The following is a 20,694-nucleotide window of genomic DNA, read 5'->3' on the forward strand; positions in this document are numbered from 1 at the left end:
TGATCAATACTAGCATTTCTAGCTGTTATCCCTTTGATTTATACTATAAGCAAGTTACCCTTTCCAGAAAGTAAATATGTGTATGAAGGAAGTGTGAACGGTTCTCCTATTTCTGCATGGACTGTTAGCGTTCTGTCAGCTTTTCCATCGTAGCTCCAGAGTGCTTCCCCCATCTCTCACGCTTGAATGCAAGCTCCGAAAAACATGTTAACTGGATTTGTTTGTTTGGGGTGTTCTTTTTTATTTTTGCTTCCTGCTAGCCAGCAGTTCCACAGCAGTAAGTGATTGGGACACAGTAGGTTCAGTCTGTACCTTTCAGCAGAGGAGACAGTCTGAGAGATTTATTTGTTTTCAACCTCTTCCACTACAGGACCATTTTCTTCTTCCCAAAACTTCAGGGTTTTATTTGTTGTTAAATCTGCTCGTAATTTCTCCAGCAACCGTCTTGCTTGAACCGTAAGTGCTGTGTTTAACATAGCCATAGCACTGTAATAACTGTCTGCACTTGCCAGGCATAAGAAGGGGTTTCTGCAAAGATAAACACTTGGTGTAAGTAGGAGAGAACATGTACCAATAATGCAGATGTTGTGGTTTGCTTAGGGGGTAGGATGATCCGCATGCACGTGCTGTTCCACCAGCTGGAGAAATGACTGCTGGCCCTTTCTGCTAGATTTTCTCCTTACCTAGCTGCTTGGCTTTGTAGTCCTTGAGGTGTACAGGTCTCAGGAGGCTGCATTTTGTGCCTGAGTGTCCTTAATTTAATGTTTAGGGCCAACTGTTCCTGGCTTTGCTCACTGCAGCAACTTGACAGAAAAGCATGGATTTTTGTAAATTGTTTACGAATCTTTTTCCCTCCCTATATAAAAAAATCCCTATTAAAATAAACATTCTAGGAGCTGTAATAAGAGGACTTTGTTACCTCTGAGAAGTTGTGGCCTGATTCTGTAAGTGGAGCTGTCAGTGGGGCTGTCTGGAGAGATGGAGACAGTTCTCTGGTGAGCAATTTGATGGTCTGGGATGTGTTGGTGTGTATGTTACCTGCTTTCCTGAAGAAATTCACAGCCTGATGTTTGATGGGATCACTGGAGAAAGTAAGAAGGACAGCTAAAACCGACATGAAGCTGGTGAACAAGAATTCAGTTAGTGGAACCGTACCCAAGGATATGGCTCTTGAGCCAGAGAAACCTGCTGTGCAGCCTGGAAATGTAAAAACTGTCTGGTTGTATCAGGAGATTGTGCTTGCAGGGATTAATTACTGCTTTTTAATTACTGCTTTTCCCCTACAACTCCTTGGTAATCTTTCGTATTTAGGTTTGCATTGATGGTTAATCAAATTTCAGAGCAGGTCACTCTACAGAGCAGCAGATGATTTCCATCTGCCAGGTAAGGCTGGGTTTGCACTGGCCAAGCTGAGAAGGGCACCGCCAACTGTATGTCTTGGCAGTAGGTAGCCTTTTTGGTTTTGTGTGACAGTACAGGTCACTTGAAAACGAAGTCCCTTTCTTTAATAGCCCTTGTCACTGTCTAGGAAAGCAGCAAGCAGCATGCATCTAGTTTGTACCTCTTCTTTCTCTGCCCCAGCCCTGGTTTTGGTAGCAAAACTGAGCTCAGGGGACAGGTGGTATTTTAAGAGTTGGCAGCCAGGACTCGCTTTCTTTCATGGTTGCTTATCTTTTCCAACTCTTCAGATACATTTATTTTTCAGTAATTTCAATGAAATAATTGTGAAAAATGCAAAGGACAATTTTACAGTTTTAGTAATAGCTTAAACGAGGCTGTGCCATCACTGCAGAACCACCATGGCTTTCACCAAAACCCACCTCCCTCTGAAATGATACATGACTCAAAACGGATGTTGCTTCTTAATTGGTGTTAGCAGCTGGAGAAACGCCGTGCAGATTCTGCAGGTTCCTCTCCTCTGTTGCAGACTGTTTCCTTAGTCTGTTGTTGTATTAATTACTGACTATATCTACAATGCCCAATTCCTACAACGCTAGAATTCTTACTGATCTTCCCTTAAGAGCACCCTGGTGGGAGGGGTGTACGAACGTGAACACATCCCAGGGGCAGAGGGGCCCTTGCTGGGTTTTGGAGCGTTGCTCTCCCAGTCGCTATGGACCAGTAAGATGCTAGTGCACACGTTTATTTAAATGATAATTGTGATACTAATAAAACTTTAAAGGAAAACCTGAGATGTGAAATTTTTTTATGTTGTGGGGTGGTTTCTTAATGTCCTTCAGCGCTGTCAAACTTAGCAAGGAATATATCAAACAAAGGAAAGTTAAAGTAAAGTTTTGTTTAAAATGGTCACAAACAGTTAAAGTAAGCTCTCTCCAGCAAGCAGTGTTAATAGAAAAATCCCTTAATAAATATTAAAAATGAAGTATACATTTATTTACCTTAAAGCTCCAGATGAATCAAGTATACCTTCAAAATTTAAATTGTGTGATTAGTCTCATTAGGGAGGAATGTGGGAATCCTGCGAAATGCAAGGACTCTGAACCGTATTTTAAAGGAGAGCGTGTATTTAGTAGAGCAGTGCGATGAATCTGTTTTGAAATGTATTATTATTTGTTGGGAGATAACTGCTTGGATCTTCATGCTTCTCACATAAACAAAGGGAACCAGTCTTTGGCATGTTTGAAAATTTGGTAAAGGATCAGTTACAGTTTTGGTTAATACAGTGCTAATTCAACGTTTATTCTCTTTTCTGACTGCATTACTGTTTAAGTGAGTGCGGTCTGCTAGACAATCCTGTGCTTTAGATTCCAGCCTGTGCCAGAACAGTTCCTCTTGCGCACGTGTGTGTGTCTGATCTGGTTGTCTGTCCTGGGTGTCCCCTCCAAGTGGGAGAGGTGAGAGGAGGGGATTTTTCTTTCAAAAGAACTTTTTAGCGTAAGTGTTCAGCTATTGCAGTTATCTGTAGTGACTTGCTACCTGGAAACAGGAATCTAAAAGATCGGGTAACGATTTCATTACATGGTATTTTATAGCAACTGGTATTCAGCTTTATAAATGAACTGTTCTCTTCTGTATGGCAGAAAAAGGGGTTTATAGTTGGCAGGCGGATTATTAAAGTAAGCTGTAGTTGTCATATAATGCACATCATAATGGTAAATGTTTTTACAGTAATATGTCTTGGGGGAGGATGTTACTTCAAAATGCATATTCACGTATGGATGGGGTTTTGAGTCTTTTCACACAGATCAGATGGGCATTTACAGAAGAGGCCCCTGGACCGTCATCCCAGCGAGTTCCTTAGGAGTAACAAAGTAGCGAGAAAATTCCATAAAATTGAGTGGGGATTTTGAAAAAAAGAAGAAGTCAACTCAACTCCTGACTTTACATCTATAAACTGAAGTTGTTCTTGTCTAGACTACTTATTTAGGCTTCTTGCTAAGCATCTCACCTTAGAGGTGAGAAAACTGGGAAGCAGTAAGGCTGAAAGATTTGTATAGTGACGATGAGCAGTGTAATAAGCAGCGATGTTGCTGCAGAAAGGCCAGGCCACTTCTCAGATCAGTGTTTGAGGGCTGGTGAGCAGTGAAGCGTATGTGGCCCTGATGCAGCTGGATGTGAACCAGTGCAGCTGCTTTCAGACAACACGTTTCAAGAAAGACATTTGCATATTGAAGGGATTTAAAAAAAAAAAAAAAAAGAGCTGTGGGAATGGCTGGGGAAATTCAAATTGAACTGTTATATTTGCATTAATTAATTAAGCAGCAACCGCAAGGAGCATAAGCACTGTACCTACTGGTATTTAAAAAAATGTAAAAAAGATTTAGGATAAACATAGCTAGGAAGACGTTTGTCTTTTTTGTCAGACTGAATTAACAGATATGCTGTTGATCTCTAGTGTTAAAGTGCAAATAGATATCCCAGGGTGAGACACACGGAGAGCACTGGATTGGATGAGGAAGAAAATGTAGAGATGGAAACCGAGCAAAGCAGTCAATAGTGGAAAGCAGGTGGCTGTAGACAGGATCTCAGGGACAGCAGTGAAGGAAGCTTTAACCTCTGGAACTATTAGATGTAATGAATTATTCATCTCACCTTTGACCTTTCTGAAAGGATAATTTGTGCATGTTGGTGCAATTATTAAAAACAACAAACAAACAAAAGCCCTGATAACATACTGCTGATATGTGGTGTAGAGGGATCTTAAAATAATCTTTATCCAGGGATTAAGAGTTTCTGATCTACCACTGACCTGTTTTCAGAGTATTACAAATTCATTGCACTTGCAAAACCAAGATGAAAATGCTGTGAAACAAGAGAAAAGCAGATTTACAGTAGCATAAGTAACCAAGGTAAGTGGCATTGATGAGAAAAAGTCAAACTAAAAATCGTGCTTGATGAAACCTTTTTCTAGGCGAGAACCCAAAGCATGCTTGGGAATCTGCGTGCAGAAACATAGTATCTGGTCCTTTTAAGCCATGTGTGAAAACATTTATTTTCATTGGAAGTGAAAAATGCAGACCTCCAGATGCCCTCTATGATATTTTTTCCCCCCCCAAAGGAGGAGGAGGCAGGGTGAGATGGAGACACAAAACATGCTGTAGTCCTCGAGTCTAAATTAATGCTGTTATTTAAGGGCTGAATAAACATTAGGAACAAATGATTTCTGTGCACAGAAACCCAGGGAAACTTATGCTGACACCACCTGCTTTGTGAACAAGAACAAAGTTGTGTATCTCCAGGACTGTGGCCATCTGAGATGTTTCATCATTACTAAATTCATATGGGAAAAAAATGATTAAAGCAAATTCAGTGCCAGAAAGTGATTTTTATTTAATTGCCTGACACTAATACATGGTTTTGATTATTTGTTTTGGCCTTTTTTAGATTTTTTGCATGGAGGAATAGAGTTAACATGAAATTGCATCTTAGTTGGAAACGCCTGACATCTTTATCAGATGATAAATAACCTGGACTTTGGCTAGAAGTTCGTATTTCGTAATTTTGTCTGCAAAAACATTTTCCATGGTAGATAAGGGAAAAGTGAGACACCAGAGCAATAAATTCATGCTTGTCTTTGGAGTAAAATAATAATTACTTGGGTAATACAATCTTTTTTTATATATATACATGCCAGCGGGCCTCTAGCTACAAATGTAAGTTGACTGAAGTCTCAAATCCTCACATCATTACCCTTGAACGCTGGAGTGAGCAGGACCTTGCCTTAACATGGGTTAATAAAAGTAGCCATTATAAACTGTGAAAGATTTGCAAAGGGGTGATAAACCCACGCAGGCAGGGCTGCACTCTGTCCTTACAGGCGTCTTGAAATTATTGTCGGATGAGCTTAACTTCCAAAAATGCTTCAGAGATTTGGTAGTGGAGAAACCAGAGGATGCAGCTGCCAGTGATGTGGCTGCATGCGGGGCCGGCCTGGGCACGTGCCAGTGGGGCTACTGGGGGCTGAGGGAGCCCAGCTCGACTGATGGGTGGTGGCCAGGGTCTAGTTGAGGGAGCAGTGCGTGCAGTCTGCTCCATCTCCTACTTTGACCTGTCTGGGGATACTGAATGTCACTTCACTGAACTGAGTCAGAGAAATCTGGACTGTCATATTCTCATGAATAAATAGTTTAAAGTATTTTTAGAATCATACAGGTATAAACACACCTTTTCTTTTTATCTGTTGGAGGGGAGACAACTGGTTTGAAAAGGTCATTGTTGGTGTACTCTATAATTTGACTCTCTGCAATGTGTGTGGCTATGTTCTTCCATTTTACTGGTATGTTTGTATCCAGTGGACTGCTACCTCTGTTTGGGCAGGCTTTTAATAGTAATCAGGAGGCGAGATTAAAGTGCCACCAGACAGTGTGTTGAGGTGGTGCACCGGATCATGGATATTGAGCGAACACTCTTTTTTTTATTTACAGTAGTACAATTTCTGCATTTTTCACAACAGCTTGGCAGCCACACCAACCCCATTTTTTTTAATATTCACAAGTATGAAGACATCACGGTGAAAGACAGCACCATTTTCACCCGGAGTTACTCATCTGACAAGAGCTTCTTGTCTAGTATGTGAAATTGTAGAAGCCCACAGCTGGCAACTATAAATTCCTGCCTCAATTGGGTATGTCAGACATGTAGCACAGGGTGGTGGCTCTGCAGGGAGGGAACCTGAGACAGGATGCCAAAAGGAGGAGTGTTTCCGTAGCGCTGGCGGTTGGGGAAAGCATTTGTGTATTTGGCATGGGAAGGAGGCCTGGGGGTCCATCAGGCCCCTCTTCAAGTCTCTGTGGGGAAGATGACACCCACGGGAGAGGGGTACTGCAATAATGCAGAAATGGGTTCCCCAAGTACGTAGTCCTTTGGTGGTCGCTAGCAGCAAGCGCCTGTAAAAGGCTAGAACAAGGGAATGAGGTTTCGTTCTTGTTTGGCCTATTACAGGCTTAAAAGTTGTGTTAATTCACTGTCCAAAACTTAACTGAAGCAGTCATGGGTTGGATAGCGTGACTGATTTCTCATTTCAGAGTTGTCCAAATATGATAGTTTTAACTCACAACACATTCTTACTTAACTATAGTTTCCTTTTACTGTGTAATTTCTGCTGAGATGATCAGTTTGCTGTTCTCCTGCTATAGGCATTCACTGTCAGTTGTCAGTGCTACTTGCAGACATTTTGGGTTTCTTGGATCTGTTTTCCTCCTGTTTTGCCTTTCCTCTTATTTCTGCATTACCACTTGCAGTCATGGTTTTGCCAAGGGGGGTTGTATGAAATGTAGTGGCCTCCCCTCATTCTGCAGTCATTAGCACCAGCCTGTGCCGTGCATGCAGTTAGTTACGCTGTTCCTTTTTTTTTTTTCTAAGACAGGCAGGAGGGTGCATCTCTCTCGAAACGCTAAGTGTTTTGTACGCCTTAGTAACAAATAAAGGAGCTAGCAGTCATGTCTTCTGCTATTGATTTTAATAATCTGTCCAAAGTAGTATAGCAAAGCCTTGGGGGAAAAAAAAAGTTACTGATAGTTTGTGGTGTTAAGTTTTTGAGACATAAAACTGGGACTGGGCTCTGCCTTGAGCTGATGTGTTCAGTGCAGAGGGTCTGTGGCATTTGGGAGGGGAAAAATGCTTTATTTTGCTGGCACCGCAGGTTGCAGGGCCACTTCATGAATACTGTTATATCTGACAGGTCATCTCTGGCTTCAGCTGGTGCTTTTCCCTACCTGAACAATGATAAGAGAATACTTTACACAAGTTAAACCATTAAAAGGCAGCTGATCTAGAAGAAATCTGTGATTCTGTGAAATACAGTTTAGTGTACTCAGGAAATTAACCAAACTTGCAGAACCACTGGCATTGTGTCTTGTGAACCTTCTCATAATTCCTCTGAGTTCTGCTAGGAAATCAGAGGGGGAAGACCTAGTGTAGCTAAATTAAGACACTGAATTTCACCCCACAGCTGAATTGCAAGTGGTAGGCACTGTGTTAAAAGACGACTTGCCAGGCAGACTTGTATTTTTGATTAGCATTTCTCGTAAGCAAGGACTCCTGCTGCTGGGTATTCCTGGCACTGGCCAGCAAGAGGCTGCGTGCCCCCTCGGGCTGCTTTCCCCCAGCCTCCCGGGAGTCCTGTCTTTCTGCTTGCCGTGCTTCCTAGCAGTGAAAGAGGAATCACTTTATCAGGTTTTACAAGCACAGTGTTACATGCGTTAAACCCCGTAACTGGGCCTTGGCCAGGTGTTGGTGTCAGTTGAACACCGCACTAGACCATTGCCAGAGCAGGCCAAAAGGCAAAGAGGGAACAGGAGAGGGGAACGCAGCTGTGTTCCTGCTGCTAGGAGTACCTGGAGATGCCCGCAGCGGTCCATGCTCTGTAAGGACACACACATTTCCGAAGGTGGTTGCTCTGTCACAGATGGTGAAAACCCAGATATTCCCCATGTCGGTGATGAGAGAGGGGCAGTTTGGCAATGGGAACTTTGCCGGAGGTGATGTGTGCTGCATCAGCGCTTCTGCGGTGCAGCTGCACACACTCCTGCAGTCTGCTTGTTCTGCAGCAGTGTCCTCTGAAACATCAACTTTTGCATTTTTCAAAACAGATGAATCGATGCTATTGTGTCTCTGATGCACCAGGTTTATTTTCAGAACACATCTATAAGTTGAATTTTCTTCTGCTGTTTAAGAAGTACCATTAAAATAGGCCTATTGCAAGAAATCATCTCCCTGTTAACAGTAGATTTATGGCTACTGGCCAATACTGTCCTAATACTATCTCCTGTTCAAAATTCGTATTTATGTCCAAGAAAGTGCTTTAAGAGCAAGTAAGATAAGTACCATGTTAATATAAATGTTAGTGAAAATATCTGATCTAAAGTTTGTTAATATTCAGAAGAAGCTTCTGAGAACATGGCAGAGGAAGGACTGCATAATCCCTATGTGTTGCCTATTTTTTGTTTGGGAAATATGTACTTTAAACATACAGCAGTTGAAGTCCAGCTTGGGAGAACGTGTAAAATCATACTGATGATGAGAACAAATGTAAAACTTGGATTACACACTTAAGCTATTCTTTTTATTGTCCAAGTGACATTTTTTGAACACGCAAGAATTAAATCTATAGTTCTGGATTGGAGCTTGTGTGGCCCAGAACAGTTCACATAAATTCTGGTTCTTACAGAACCAGTAAAACCTTCCTCTCTAAAACCCTTAAGAATAGGCGCTGTCCTCATCTTTGCAAATAATTCTTCCTAAATGTAAAAAAAAATCTGCTTTTTATTGCCAACACTGGGGGCTCTTCCTCAGCCATTACATTGTTCAGTTCAGTGTCTTAGCAGTTCACCAGGTGCCTGCAAGGTTTATTTGCCTGCTGTCACGTGGAGTTTGTTGTGCGTGTATTTCATGTGTGAACGATTCCTGGAGATAAAAAGCTTTTGCAGAGGAAACCACAAGCAGCTCCTTGCTCAAGATTCTGGCCTCAATTCTTTATCCCATTCTCAATATAATTATAGCCCCAAAATTGCAAAGTAGGAGTGGGAGATCCTACTAACACTTGTAGGTCCAAGAGAGGAAAAATTAAATACGTTGCCTGTACTGTGCTACGAAATGCTAGGAAAGCCTCTGTGGGTTTTTTAACTGAAATATTTTAATTTTAGGAGCAGGTCCCTGTTCCTGTTTATCACCCGACTCCTAGCCAGACTCGGCTAGCAACACAGCTGACAGAAGAGGAGCAAATCAGAATAGCGCAGAGGATAGGCCTTATTCAGCATCTACCTAAAGGAGTCTATGATCCTGGAAGAGACGGCTCCGAGAAGAAGATCAGAGAGTAAGTTACAGAAACCTAACTGAACTGATGTGGCTGTTGCATTGGTTTATGATATTGCCCTGGGAAACCTGATCTTGTCCTCCTGTTTTTCCTGTATTTTCAGGGACTGTAATTTAACGTAGCTTTCTGAAAAAAAAAAAAAAAAGACCATGCAGAAGGCTCTTTCCTTTATCCTCACTTGTTTTCTGTTACAGGTGAAACTTACTTTCCCGACTCATGTAATTCATGCCCTGATAGGTTTTTTCCTCTTTATCCTCTTTTCACGGGGAAATAATTCCATGTTACTTCCTCGCCTTTATGGCTCCCTTTTACCATTTCTAATTTTAAGCAGTCTGCTGAGCTGCCCCCACCACGCCTACAGAAGGCTTCCTGCCCTTGCTAACATGGTAACCATGGGCACGTAACAGGGAGGAAGCCCCCAAAAAAGCTAGTGCTTGGTGGAGCCAGCACTGATGCAGATACTGTGAGGAGTTCTCAGCTGTAAGTGCTGAAGGTTGGTTTGACTCAAACATATCCAGGAGTAGATATTACACTAGTTTTCATTTCCAGGGTGGTAACAGCAGCTTAAATATTTTTATTATTTTTTCGCCCCCCAGGTGTGTCATTTGTATGATGGACTTTGTTTATGGGGACCCTATCCGATTTCTGCCGTGCATGCACATTTACCACCTGGACTGTATAGACGACTGGTTGATGAGATCCTTTACCTGTCCATCCTGCATGGAGCCAGTGGATGCAGCACTGCTTTCATCATATGAGACTAACTGAGCCAGGGTTTCTCCACTGAACCGTCAAGGAGACCATCCACTTTAATGGGTTTGATCCTTTTGTCATTCAGCCCAAAGAGCCAGGAATTAGGAATTAAGATCATGCACAAAGTATACATTTCCTAATAAATAAATAAAAGAATATTCCTGAATGGCTGCAAATATTGGAAAAAGCATAGTATTTTAGAGACTATAGAAAAGTAGGTTGTTATTTTTAATGTAAAGCCTTGACCCACCATTGTCTTTTAATGTCTGTTCTTACACCCATATATAGGAATTGTGTAAAGTGTTACAGCAACTGTAAATGTTTAAACTGCGTGTATCCAATTTTATTAGCAGCAAGATAAGAGTATTTTTTTTCCTAAATAAAGTAACCAGTTTTGTTCTGATTCTTTTCACAAGTCCTGGCATTTGGGTCAAGGCTTTATTGAAATCTACATTTTATAACACTGGCACAAAGAAATAGTTTTAAGCTTGTTTGCACAGTTCTTTTTCTTTTTTTTTTTTTTTTTTTTCCATTGGAGATGGAATTCATTGCCTTAGGTCTTTTTAATAGTGTATTGTTATTGTTGGGCTGGCTCTATGCTTGAAAACCAGTTTATTTATAACCTGTTAAAAGTGCTATATTTTGTTTGCAGTTAGGAATATGCAGACTTCAAAGTGATCTCCTAGCTTGTAAGCAAACTGAGATGCATTATCCCTTTTCTACAAGTGATGCAGAATATGAAGATATGAGACAAGTCCTACAGTGAAATTATGGTTTCATGTTTTTTATAACTTGCTTCGGTTTTGATGAAACAACAGTCCTTAAACTTTAATATGTCACCTTTAACTTGATCAGGTTAAAAGTGGGCCAGATGGACAATAAATAGTTAAACTACCATGACTGAAAAAAATATTTGGAACTGATGTAGTGTTAGTGTTGATCACTTACTCTACCGCTTTCTACCTAAAAATGGTTGTCTTGGATCATAGCAAACGGATACTGCATCTCTCGTTCTTGTAGTTCTTAGGTTATCAGAAGTTAAGAATAAACATACTGTATCTCAGTCTCCTGTATTAAATGTATCTGTTAAGCCCTGCTGGCTGACACATCAGTCCACCAAACAGATAAGAAATCAGGTATGAGAAAAACTTATTTTGTTCTGCACGTAAATGTGAAGTTTATATAAACACAGACTGTCATGCTAGCAGTTGAGGGGGGTAAAACAGTACTGCTATAGCCAGAATGACACAATTAGCTAATTTCTGTAGCAAACAGTATGTGCTTGTTAAGAGATGGTCTAGCAAAGATTGTAGCTGTAAAGACCTTTTATCCACTTAGCATGTTTTTTTTTTTTCTTGGGTTTTTTTTTTCCGCTTAATGTACCCTACAGTGACTTTTATACGTTCAACGCAATGCTGATACATTGAGAAGTCCTCGTCTTGCAAAATGAGATGCAATCCCAAGGTAACCACAACAAATCAGGGAATGTACATTTTCTATTGTTTGTCATCTGTAGTTTCAGTACTTGATACAAGTTGTGTTTAAAGACTCAAATACTTTGAAGGCTTAGTGTATTCATAATATAGAAGAATTGTGCATGTTACGGATAATTTTTGAAGGGTTTGGTCAGCAAAATGTAGAATCAACATGTTGATTTATTTATTATTCCTGCGGCTGACAGCAACCTGCTTTCTTAAGAGAACTCTTAGTAGCAGGCAGAAGGAATTGAAAGCAGTCTACAGTTCTAGATTCACTCGCATTGCTACACATTTATCTGGACCCAATTTTTTTCTGAATTCATACATACCTAATCACATGGCTCAAAATCTGGGAAGAGAGACCTGAAGTTGTGCAATATCATTGTTCCTTTTCATCATTCCATGTGTGTTCCTTTGTGTCCTCCTTTTTGTCAAATTTGTTTTGGGGTGTTCATTTTTGTTTCGGGGGTTTGGTTTTTTTTTTTTTTTTTTTTTTGGGTAAAACAATGTCCACATTAAGTATTAATTTCTTTTCTCTTGTTAAAACTGGCAAATGAACAATTTGAAAAAACAGCATTGTCATGTTGGTATTAGTCTTTATTTATTACAAAACTTGATTAAGAAAGATTTGAAAGAAATATGAAATGACCAGTTACTGAGCTGAATGCTTTTCTAGGCACTTTGTATAGATAGTTGAACATTTAACACTGATACACTTACTGGGCTAAGGGAAAAAATTACTTTTATTAAAATACTTGCTAAATAGCAAAAAGGTGCGAAGGGCTAAAACTAGAGTTGATTGCACACAAACATTCCAAAAAGTTCAAATTTTAGCTTAAAGACAAATGTGTAAATACAACGAATAAATCAAATGATTTTTTCCAGTTTTTAGGTGCAGTGCTCTTCTGGATGATTTCTAATTCAAAAAAGTAATTGGTCTGAATTTAATGCAAAATAATGTGTAACCTGAATTTCAGCTACAGTTGTGAACCCAGAGCTCTGTCTTAATTCCACCATCTGTAAAATGAAGAGAATATTTGCCTCCTGTCTCAAAGGTGTCTAATAAATTAATTACTTACACTTCAAACATATTAGACAGTCCATTTACAGCACAGCTGTTTCCTAACCAGAGTCTGCTGCAGCTCAGTGGGTGGAAAGGACTGACTCTTATTCATCTGGACCTGTTCAACCAGAGCCTTTCTTATGCCAGGGCTGTATGTTTCAGGGTGGACAGGCCCATAGTAAAATGTCTGCAAAGCAATTCGAAGGAAAAAAAACACATACAGTTACTGTGTGTAAATAACCAAGTTTGTAGGTCCATCAACAGTCACCAAAAAATGTTGCTTTAAAGCATTTCATAGGGACTGTGCCATGTGATGAAAATGTTCAGTGCAACACTGTACTTTAGAACTGTAACTGGCAAAAGGACCCTGGCACAGATCCAGACATAGCTGAGTGGATCATCAGGCTCAATCCTCTGCAATTTCAGGCAACAAGGCAAGAGATGTTGAGTTGGAAAGTCCACACACCCCTAGTCATTGCCCGGCACCACAGCCTCTCATAGCAACCTGCTATCCCATTTAAAGACTAAGAGCTGCCAGACATGCCACAGAAACGGAGCAGGTAGGGACCAAGGGCATCGCCAACATCCACGATGCTGGCACAGCCGGGAAAGCGTTAGGTTACATTTGCAGATTATAGTAGGAAACGGATTTTGTCTCATATGACAGAAGAAGAGAAAATTCCCACAAATCTCAGGCCAAAGAGATGCAATGACAAGTAATGAATACTCAATTTTATAAAGACAGACCTGTATGCTTAAAAATTCTTGCATGCTACTGGAATTACCACTTTAATCCTTTTACGTCTAAGGATGATAATCCTTGTTACTTGTTGCCAGTTCATTATGTAAATCTGGGAGAGAATCATAAAATTTGTACATAAACAAAAGCCCAGAGAATTTCTTTGTGAGAAACTAGTGTTGCAGAAGGGCTACAACCACATAAGGTTTTAGAAGCTCCTACTGTCTTGTGGCTTCCCAGGGTTGAAAGCAATTACGTGTTTGGAAGGCTGACAGTCCTCTCTTTGCAGTGGTAGAAGTGCACTTTTCTAGGCTAAGGGATTATGAAATACCTGAACTTACTTAAGCTGCCACAGTTTCAAGACTTTGACATTTCCTGTCCTTGTGCAATCGTGGTAAAGATGAAAATTCTTCTGAGTCAGACTCAGTTAAGTAAATAACAAGATGGCTGAAACCAAATATACAAGGCCTCTCATCAGTTAAATTCTGGATTAAAATGGACTTTGAAACAAAGTGGATGCTAGTTGATTACAAATCCAGTTTATTAATTATAGACACCCCATTTTTATTAAAAACATACATACTAGTTTATCACCTATAAGAAACATGAATAAAATCTGTTCAGAAGAACACTTCTTGACTTAATACCCAAAATAAAAATTAGCTTCAAGGATTAACTTTTCCTTTTATATAGCATTTAACTTTGAAGTATATAATTTATGCTAACCATCCTTTGCAGATTATCTTGCGTTTAAGCCTGTTTGGGATTGTGTCTTTGGAATTCTTGGTATGAAATGCAAAGTTAATGCCTGTTGATAAAAAAAGAACAGTCCAAACACTCTGCAAAAGCATCTTTTTGATTTAAGCAGAAGAAATAACTATATTTGCATGCTAGCAACTGATTTATTACAATATCCACTCTGCACAGACACTAGCTAAGTAAAAGCTGCAGAGAGGAATCTATATAATGAAAAAAAATGTTTGTGAAAAATGCTGCACATGTTTCTAGCAGCACAAAGGTATGTACTTACTCAGCAAGAGGGGACCAACCGTACTACAAATGAACAAAAAGCCACCAAACCATCTCTGTCCTCTCAGTTGGAAAACAAGTAGAAATAACTACATATTCCTACTCTTTGCAGCACCAAACCCTAGAAGGTATTTGTCTTTAGTTTAAATAAGGCATTTCAACAACAACTGCACACAACAGTAAATGTTCAATCCACTGCACATACTACATGCACCCTGGCTGTCCACACCAAGCATTTTTCCTGGACACAACAGGCCTTGCTCTTGCTCACTAGAGGCACTTTTGCCAGGGTTCTCACTGCAGACAGACACACTGCCATGTTTTTAGCATCTTCTTCCTACACTTCCGCCACATTAGTGGCAGCTGGCTGCCTGTCTAATCAAGAATTCACACTGGGTAAGCAGATTGAGAGAGACAGACAGGGCAGAAACTCAAGGGAAGAAAGATGGATCACTCCAAAACTGTTTTCTGAGCAGGACAGTGCCATCCCAGGTGCTGTCCCACTGAGGCAGGGCTCTGCTATTCCAGAGTAAAAACTGTGTGATGGCCTTGAACACTCAGTCTAAAACTGCTTTTGGTGAGGTTACCTCACTGAAGGGCTCTTGCTAGATTGCCCATTTGTTTGGGATTTCTCCTTGTAGAAGGCTGTATACTGCACACTCTGTTTCCTTTATGATCTCACAGCAAACCATTAGTAAAGGCCCTTAACATCCCTGCGTTTTCCTTGGCCGTCATCTGAAAAAGTGTCAAAGATTTTTCTTCATATATTTCACCTTTTTTTTTTTTTTTTTTAAATGCTGAATTGTAATAGTTCAGACAGTTCTGGTAACTTTTCAAAAAGCTTTAGCTACAGAGCCTGCTACTGGTGTGTGTGTATACATACATATACTTTTTGTGTATATCTATATATACCTTTTTGTATATATATGTGTGTGTGTGCATGTGTGTGTCACAGATCATACACTTTCAATAGACACGTAGGAAAGGCAGTACACGTGAGCTTTCTGCTGTTCCTTGGGAATACCAAGAATTATTTGCATCAGCGATGAGCCCAGCATCATGGAACAGAAACCTGAGCCAAGACCCAGGTATCCACGAGCCGAAGAATGAAGGCCAAAGCAAATGCCAAAACTGCAACTGGGCTGGCTGCTTGCTTCTAAAAAAACTTTGCAGCTGCCCAACAGAGGCTGTGTAACCTTGGTAGTGATGACAGCAGTACTGGGTACTGTACCCAACTGAAGATGACATTGAACATGATCCATATATTGTATCTTCTAGAGTCAAACAATATTGCTCTTCCCCTCTACAATGGTTTACTGAACTCTGCTAAGCGTTGGAGATAAAGTTCCTATTTTTAATCTTCAGATAGTATCAACAGAGGCAGTCTTCAGACATCTTTACCAAAACATCAGGAAAAGCACCACATTCACAAACAAAACACCGGCTCATCCTAGAACTGCACCTATGACACTACCAACACCAAGCATGGCCCCTGTGGCTCCAGCACTGCAGACAAACATCCCGTACAGATCCAGCACTAAGGAAGTAGTTCCTTACCTCCACACCCTGTGTGCTGCAGGATAAAAGGAACAGTGAGAGATGAAAACTGGCCAGAATATTGCAGCTTCTACTTACCTACTCTTTCTCACCACGTTGCTACATTGCTTTTCAGCCACAGACCTGAAACTGTTGTTACTGTACTTGACTAACATGAGATAAACATACTTTTTTTCATTTTTTTTCTTTTTTGAATTGAAGCAGCCTATAAAGAGAACATGCAGGGGATGTTGTGACTGCTCTGTTTTGTATAATTGCTGTAAAATAGTCAAGGAGACACTAAGCAAGTAGAATTGAATGCAATACACAATTCTAAATAAACACTTTGTCTATGTTTAGCCAGAAACTAAAGTAAGTAGGTCCAGAGATTTAAAATACCCAGAAAATAATGGAACACAGCCTAGTCCTACAAAAACATTGTTGAATTAGGAGTAAACACCATGCAGAATTTTACCACAGTGCAATGCAGATATTTATTAGCTCTGTCACTGTTCATAGATCTTGGAGACAAGGATTGACTGGGAAGAGAGTATTTGTACTTATCTTTTTTTTTTTTTTAAACACCTGAAGCAAACCTAGATAGCATCTTTAAAAAATATTTTATGATGACAAATCATTCAATTAAAATACTTGCCAATACGTGCTTTGCTTATAATCTACCACAAAAAGGTATTTGCAGAACATAATGAGAAAAGAAGCAAGTTCATTTCTAGTCTGTTCAGGTTTTCTGATCTCGCTCATCGGTGACGTTTCCAACCATTAACCATTTTCCTGTACAGCAGTAAACAACATGACTCACCTCTTTATCTTCTCCTCTTCCTCCCAGAGGGGGAACTGTGTGGAACACATTGTTTTGGTCATCTCATATACATTTGCTTTGCTGCTGTTTTTATGCTTGAGAAGGCAAAGAAATGCATCTTGCAGGTGGAACTGGAGGCTGAGAGTGTTGTATTTAAACTCTTGGGAGTGCCTTTGGCATTCTGGGACTGACCTCTAGGAAAGCCTTGTTTCACACAGAGGAGCATTACTTGATGCTTCTGTTGGGCCAGAGGCATGCAAGCTGTCAAAGCTATCGTCCCATGAGCTTTTAGTAGTCTTGGACTCAGGCCAACTAAAAATACTAAGGCACTCAACTTAATCTAGAACTTAATGCCAAAAAGAGCGTGAAATGGGAGGAAATGTTTGATATGAGCCTGTTCTATGCTGCTATATTTTATAAAAGGCAAAGTTTCCTAAGAAAAGTTTTGAATGCTCTGTCACTGTGGTGTAAATAGCCTGAGGCTAGGCACTGTCAGAATGGGACAGTCTTTAAACTAACCATCCGTGACAGAATGCGTTAATTGTAGATCGTAACAGAACTGCGTATCAGTAATAAATCAAAGCATGTTCCTATGCTACTGGTTTAGTTGAGCAATCATAAGTAGGTGTTTCCAAATAATAGTAGTTGTACCATGTTTGTGATTCATCAAAATCTCTTCTGATCATCAAGACAACCTGTGACCAGGTTCAGCTTCAGCCCACCATTCTTCATCCAACAGGTTATCTCATCTAGTGTTATTTATAGGAGGTAGGTGTTGATCTAGTTACACCACGTTAGAACTCAGTATAAGCTGCTGGCTTTTCAGCCCATATCCTCCCTTCAGTTTAATGAGAGACCGTACATACATGGATTCCACATATCAGACCTAACGATAAAAATGATGCTCATTTTACTGCTTTTCCCTTCCTGACCACTACCACTTTCAGATGGCATAGCGATATCACATGGGGCACCATGGCAATTGCTGCAGACATCCAGGAAACTGAGTATGAATTTCTACCCCTCCTCAGCTACTGGCAGGAAACCACTTACTAGTGCTACTAAAAAAAATGCATAGAAAAAGAAATACAGTTTGTAAGTTTTATGATAAAGGTCCTACCAAGTGCAGAAAATTATTTTCTGCTACATGAGTTAGTAGATTGCCTTTGGTTAACTTCTCTGGCTTTGCTGAGGATGTAGAAGAGTTGATACCAACAGTTGTTGGCTGAAGCCTAGTACACGGAGTGGGTTTCTCTAGCATTGGTCAGACAACGCAATGTTTGAAAGCAGAAGGAAGTGCTGCTTCTGCAAATGAGGTGTTGACTATATCCATCTGAAGCAGTACTTGTGTTTCCCGAATTTAGGCCATGCTGAAAATCCTTGATTTGTGATTCCATTAGAGTATCTGCTATTTTCTGATAGGTGAATATACTGAACGCTGAAGCTGTTTGAGAATTTGCACCAATTGTGCTTTCCCTAGTTCATTGTACGTGGGCCTCCAGACTGATGAAGCAATTTACCATTCTGGAGAGCTGCTTCAGGCAGAATGCAGCAGCTTCAGGAGAAAGCAATGGAAAAACAATCCCAGCATAGACCTTCCAGCCCAGACTGACACCAATGAGTTTTTGATCTCTAGCCACAGTAGAGAATCAAAATGAAGTACATTGATGAACAAAGAGTAATGGTGGGCAATTAAAAATGTAACATATTGAAAAACATACAGTGACAATGTACCAGACCGTCCGTTCATCCTTTAGCAAGCAAGGTGTTATCTTCCTTTAGCGAGTTCAGAATATTACAGTCCATAAATCTTTGTTGTTACATCAGGAAGGTGAGTATTTCCTGTTGATTGGGAGCTAAAAAGTCAGAGCGAAAGCACGGACTACTTGATCGTGGCTAACTACAAAGTCCTCAGCTGAAGCTGGAGATCAGGTCCATGACGTGACTGATGTTTGTGCTCAACCAAAGATGACTATGAAAATTCTCAGGATTTTCATCACTGCAAAGAATCAGGGAAGTTGACTGCATATTGCACAGTATGTCCTTTGTGCAGTGGATGTGAGATCAGGCGAAACTCGGTTGTGGGTGAAATTTCAAAGAGCCCTGAGAGTTGAATCTACAGTCAGAAGGATTGTTCACTTTCTGCAAAGTACAACTTATGCTAATTTTCATGGCATTGCTTGCTTAAAAGATGCTAAGACTGCCAAAATATTTGAAAAGGACACAACTGGAAGAAGAGGCGTTATATGCATGAAATAGAATAAGAATCTTTTTTATTCTATACAAAGAATGACTGAGTTTTTACACTTAAGTTTTGATGTGCAATATGTAAATAACATAACTGTTTATACTGAATTTTATCTGAATTGAGAAATTTATCTGAACTGAATTTATCTGAGAAAGTTACTTTAAAAAAATGCATTCTTCATCTATGATTTTAACTTGGGAAGACTTTTATAAAGGGTGTCTATTTTTAAGACAATGCAAGTTCTCCGTGTTGAGGAAAAGGTGGTTCTGTCTCCTTACATATTAATTCGCAATTATAAACAATGTCATTTCCTTAGAGGAGGTAAAAGCAGAGCTATAAACTGTCAATTTTCTCTTCTGCTGGGAACAATCACTTTAGAAAGAATATTCACCGTGAGGTACGTAGATAACGAATCTTCCTGACAAACATCTCCATTGGAGAAAAAGGGCTGTCAGAAGACCTCCCATCTTCACATATCAGAATGGGTCATGGGGAAGAAGCTCTTTCAAAAGGGAGGTAGAAACGTGCCCCAAAAAATCACAGACATACAAACATGGAGCTAGCCTGGAGAATCGTAAATACGAGTCAAATACATGCTACGTCTGACTTCACCAGTTTTGCAGAAAAGCAGCAATTCTACGGCAGAGAGCACTGGAAAGCAGAGCTAGCTCTTTGCTCTATTCTCAAAGCCCCTTACACAGAAATTCCCCCAAAAGATCCATAAAGAGCAAAAAGACAAAGGGCCCTCCCTTGTGAAAAGCAGAGCACTGTGCCAAGAGAGCCTGCTCCAACCCCAGCTTCTTAACAGAGGAAACATGGCCATACGATCTCTTTAAACATGGACATCTCAAGTTCGACAAACCTAAGAACAATTGTTTTAAAAAGGAATTGACTGTCACAGTAACTCTGTATTGCTGTGCAGCCAGACCAATATTGATGTTTCTTAAGTGGCCTTAAACTTCAAATCATGTTTGCTCTGATGACAAAACTGTTTTCCTAAGGGCCTCCCATTTTTAAACTTGTCAAAGAAGTGATGCAGTTTTATACTGTCATCACTCTACCCCCACCAAATCCTTTGTAAATCATTCAGCCGCTACGAGCAGCAGACTTGACATGACAACGAAATTAAAGAAAAAGCCAAGGTACTTGCATAAGGGACACCATTTTTTTCACCAAGTTTCTTATAGAAGCAAAAATGTGACTAGTAAAAGCTGGTAAAGAGACGCTTTCTATGCACACCTGGAAATGCCCAGGATTCAGAGCTCCTCCCTGCTGTTCTTGTGCACCACGATTTTCTCACAGCATTTCAGCTGAGTAGGTACTTGGAAAAAGTGATGCTGCCTTCTCAACTGCTAGCAGTATGAGTTCAAACAGGCATTTATAGCTGGGATTAAATCCATGAATCTTTAAAGTTTTGTTGTTTTGGATTTTTCAATTGTTCCCCTTTATGTTGTAGCTTGCTTAGTAAACGTTGCGAACACAAGAAAAAAAGGCACACATGATTGAAAAATGAATTACACAGATGTAAGTATTCAAAAAGCCACTGTTGGAAAAACAGTATTTTTCAGGGTTATGGTTGGTTTGAGAGGTTTTTTGCCATGTTATTATACTAGATTAATGTTTTATGCATCGCCTTTAAAATTTTAAATGATTTGGTTTCTCACTGACTTGAAAGAGAAGGAAAAATAATTCTGAAGTGTCAGTAATTTTCTGCACCAAAGTTTGCAACAAATAGGACATCAAAGAAGAAAAAG

At 40.1% G+C, this 20,694-nt stretch overlaps 1 protein-coding gene across 1 annotated transcript in view; it reads left to right on the forward strand.

The window, feature by feature from the left end:
• RNF11 (ring finger protein 11) overlaps positions 1-11,093 on the forward strand; it is a 31,345-nt gene extending 20,252 nt beyond the window's left edge. The window contains exons 2-3 of the mRNA XM_059821923.1: positions 9,105-9,274; positions 9,871-11,093. Of these exons, the coding sequence (XP_059677906.1) occupies positions 9,105-9,274; positions 9,871-10,042 (342 nt within the window). The 3' untranslated portion in view covers positions 10,043-11,093. The remainder of the gene's footprint in view (positions 1-9,104; positions 9,275-9,870) is intronic.
• The last annotated feature ends 9,601 nt before the right edge of the window (positions 11,094-20,694 follow it).

The sequence above is a fragment of the Gavia stellata genome, chromosome 10, assembly GCF_030936135.1.
Source record: "Gavia stellata isolate bGavSte3 chromosome 10, bGavSte3.hap2, whole genome shotgun sequence".
Classification (NCBI taxonomy): Eukaryota; Metazoa; Chordata; class Aves; order Gaviiformes; family Gaviidae; genus Gavia; species Gavia stellata.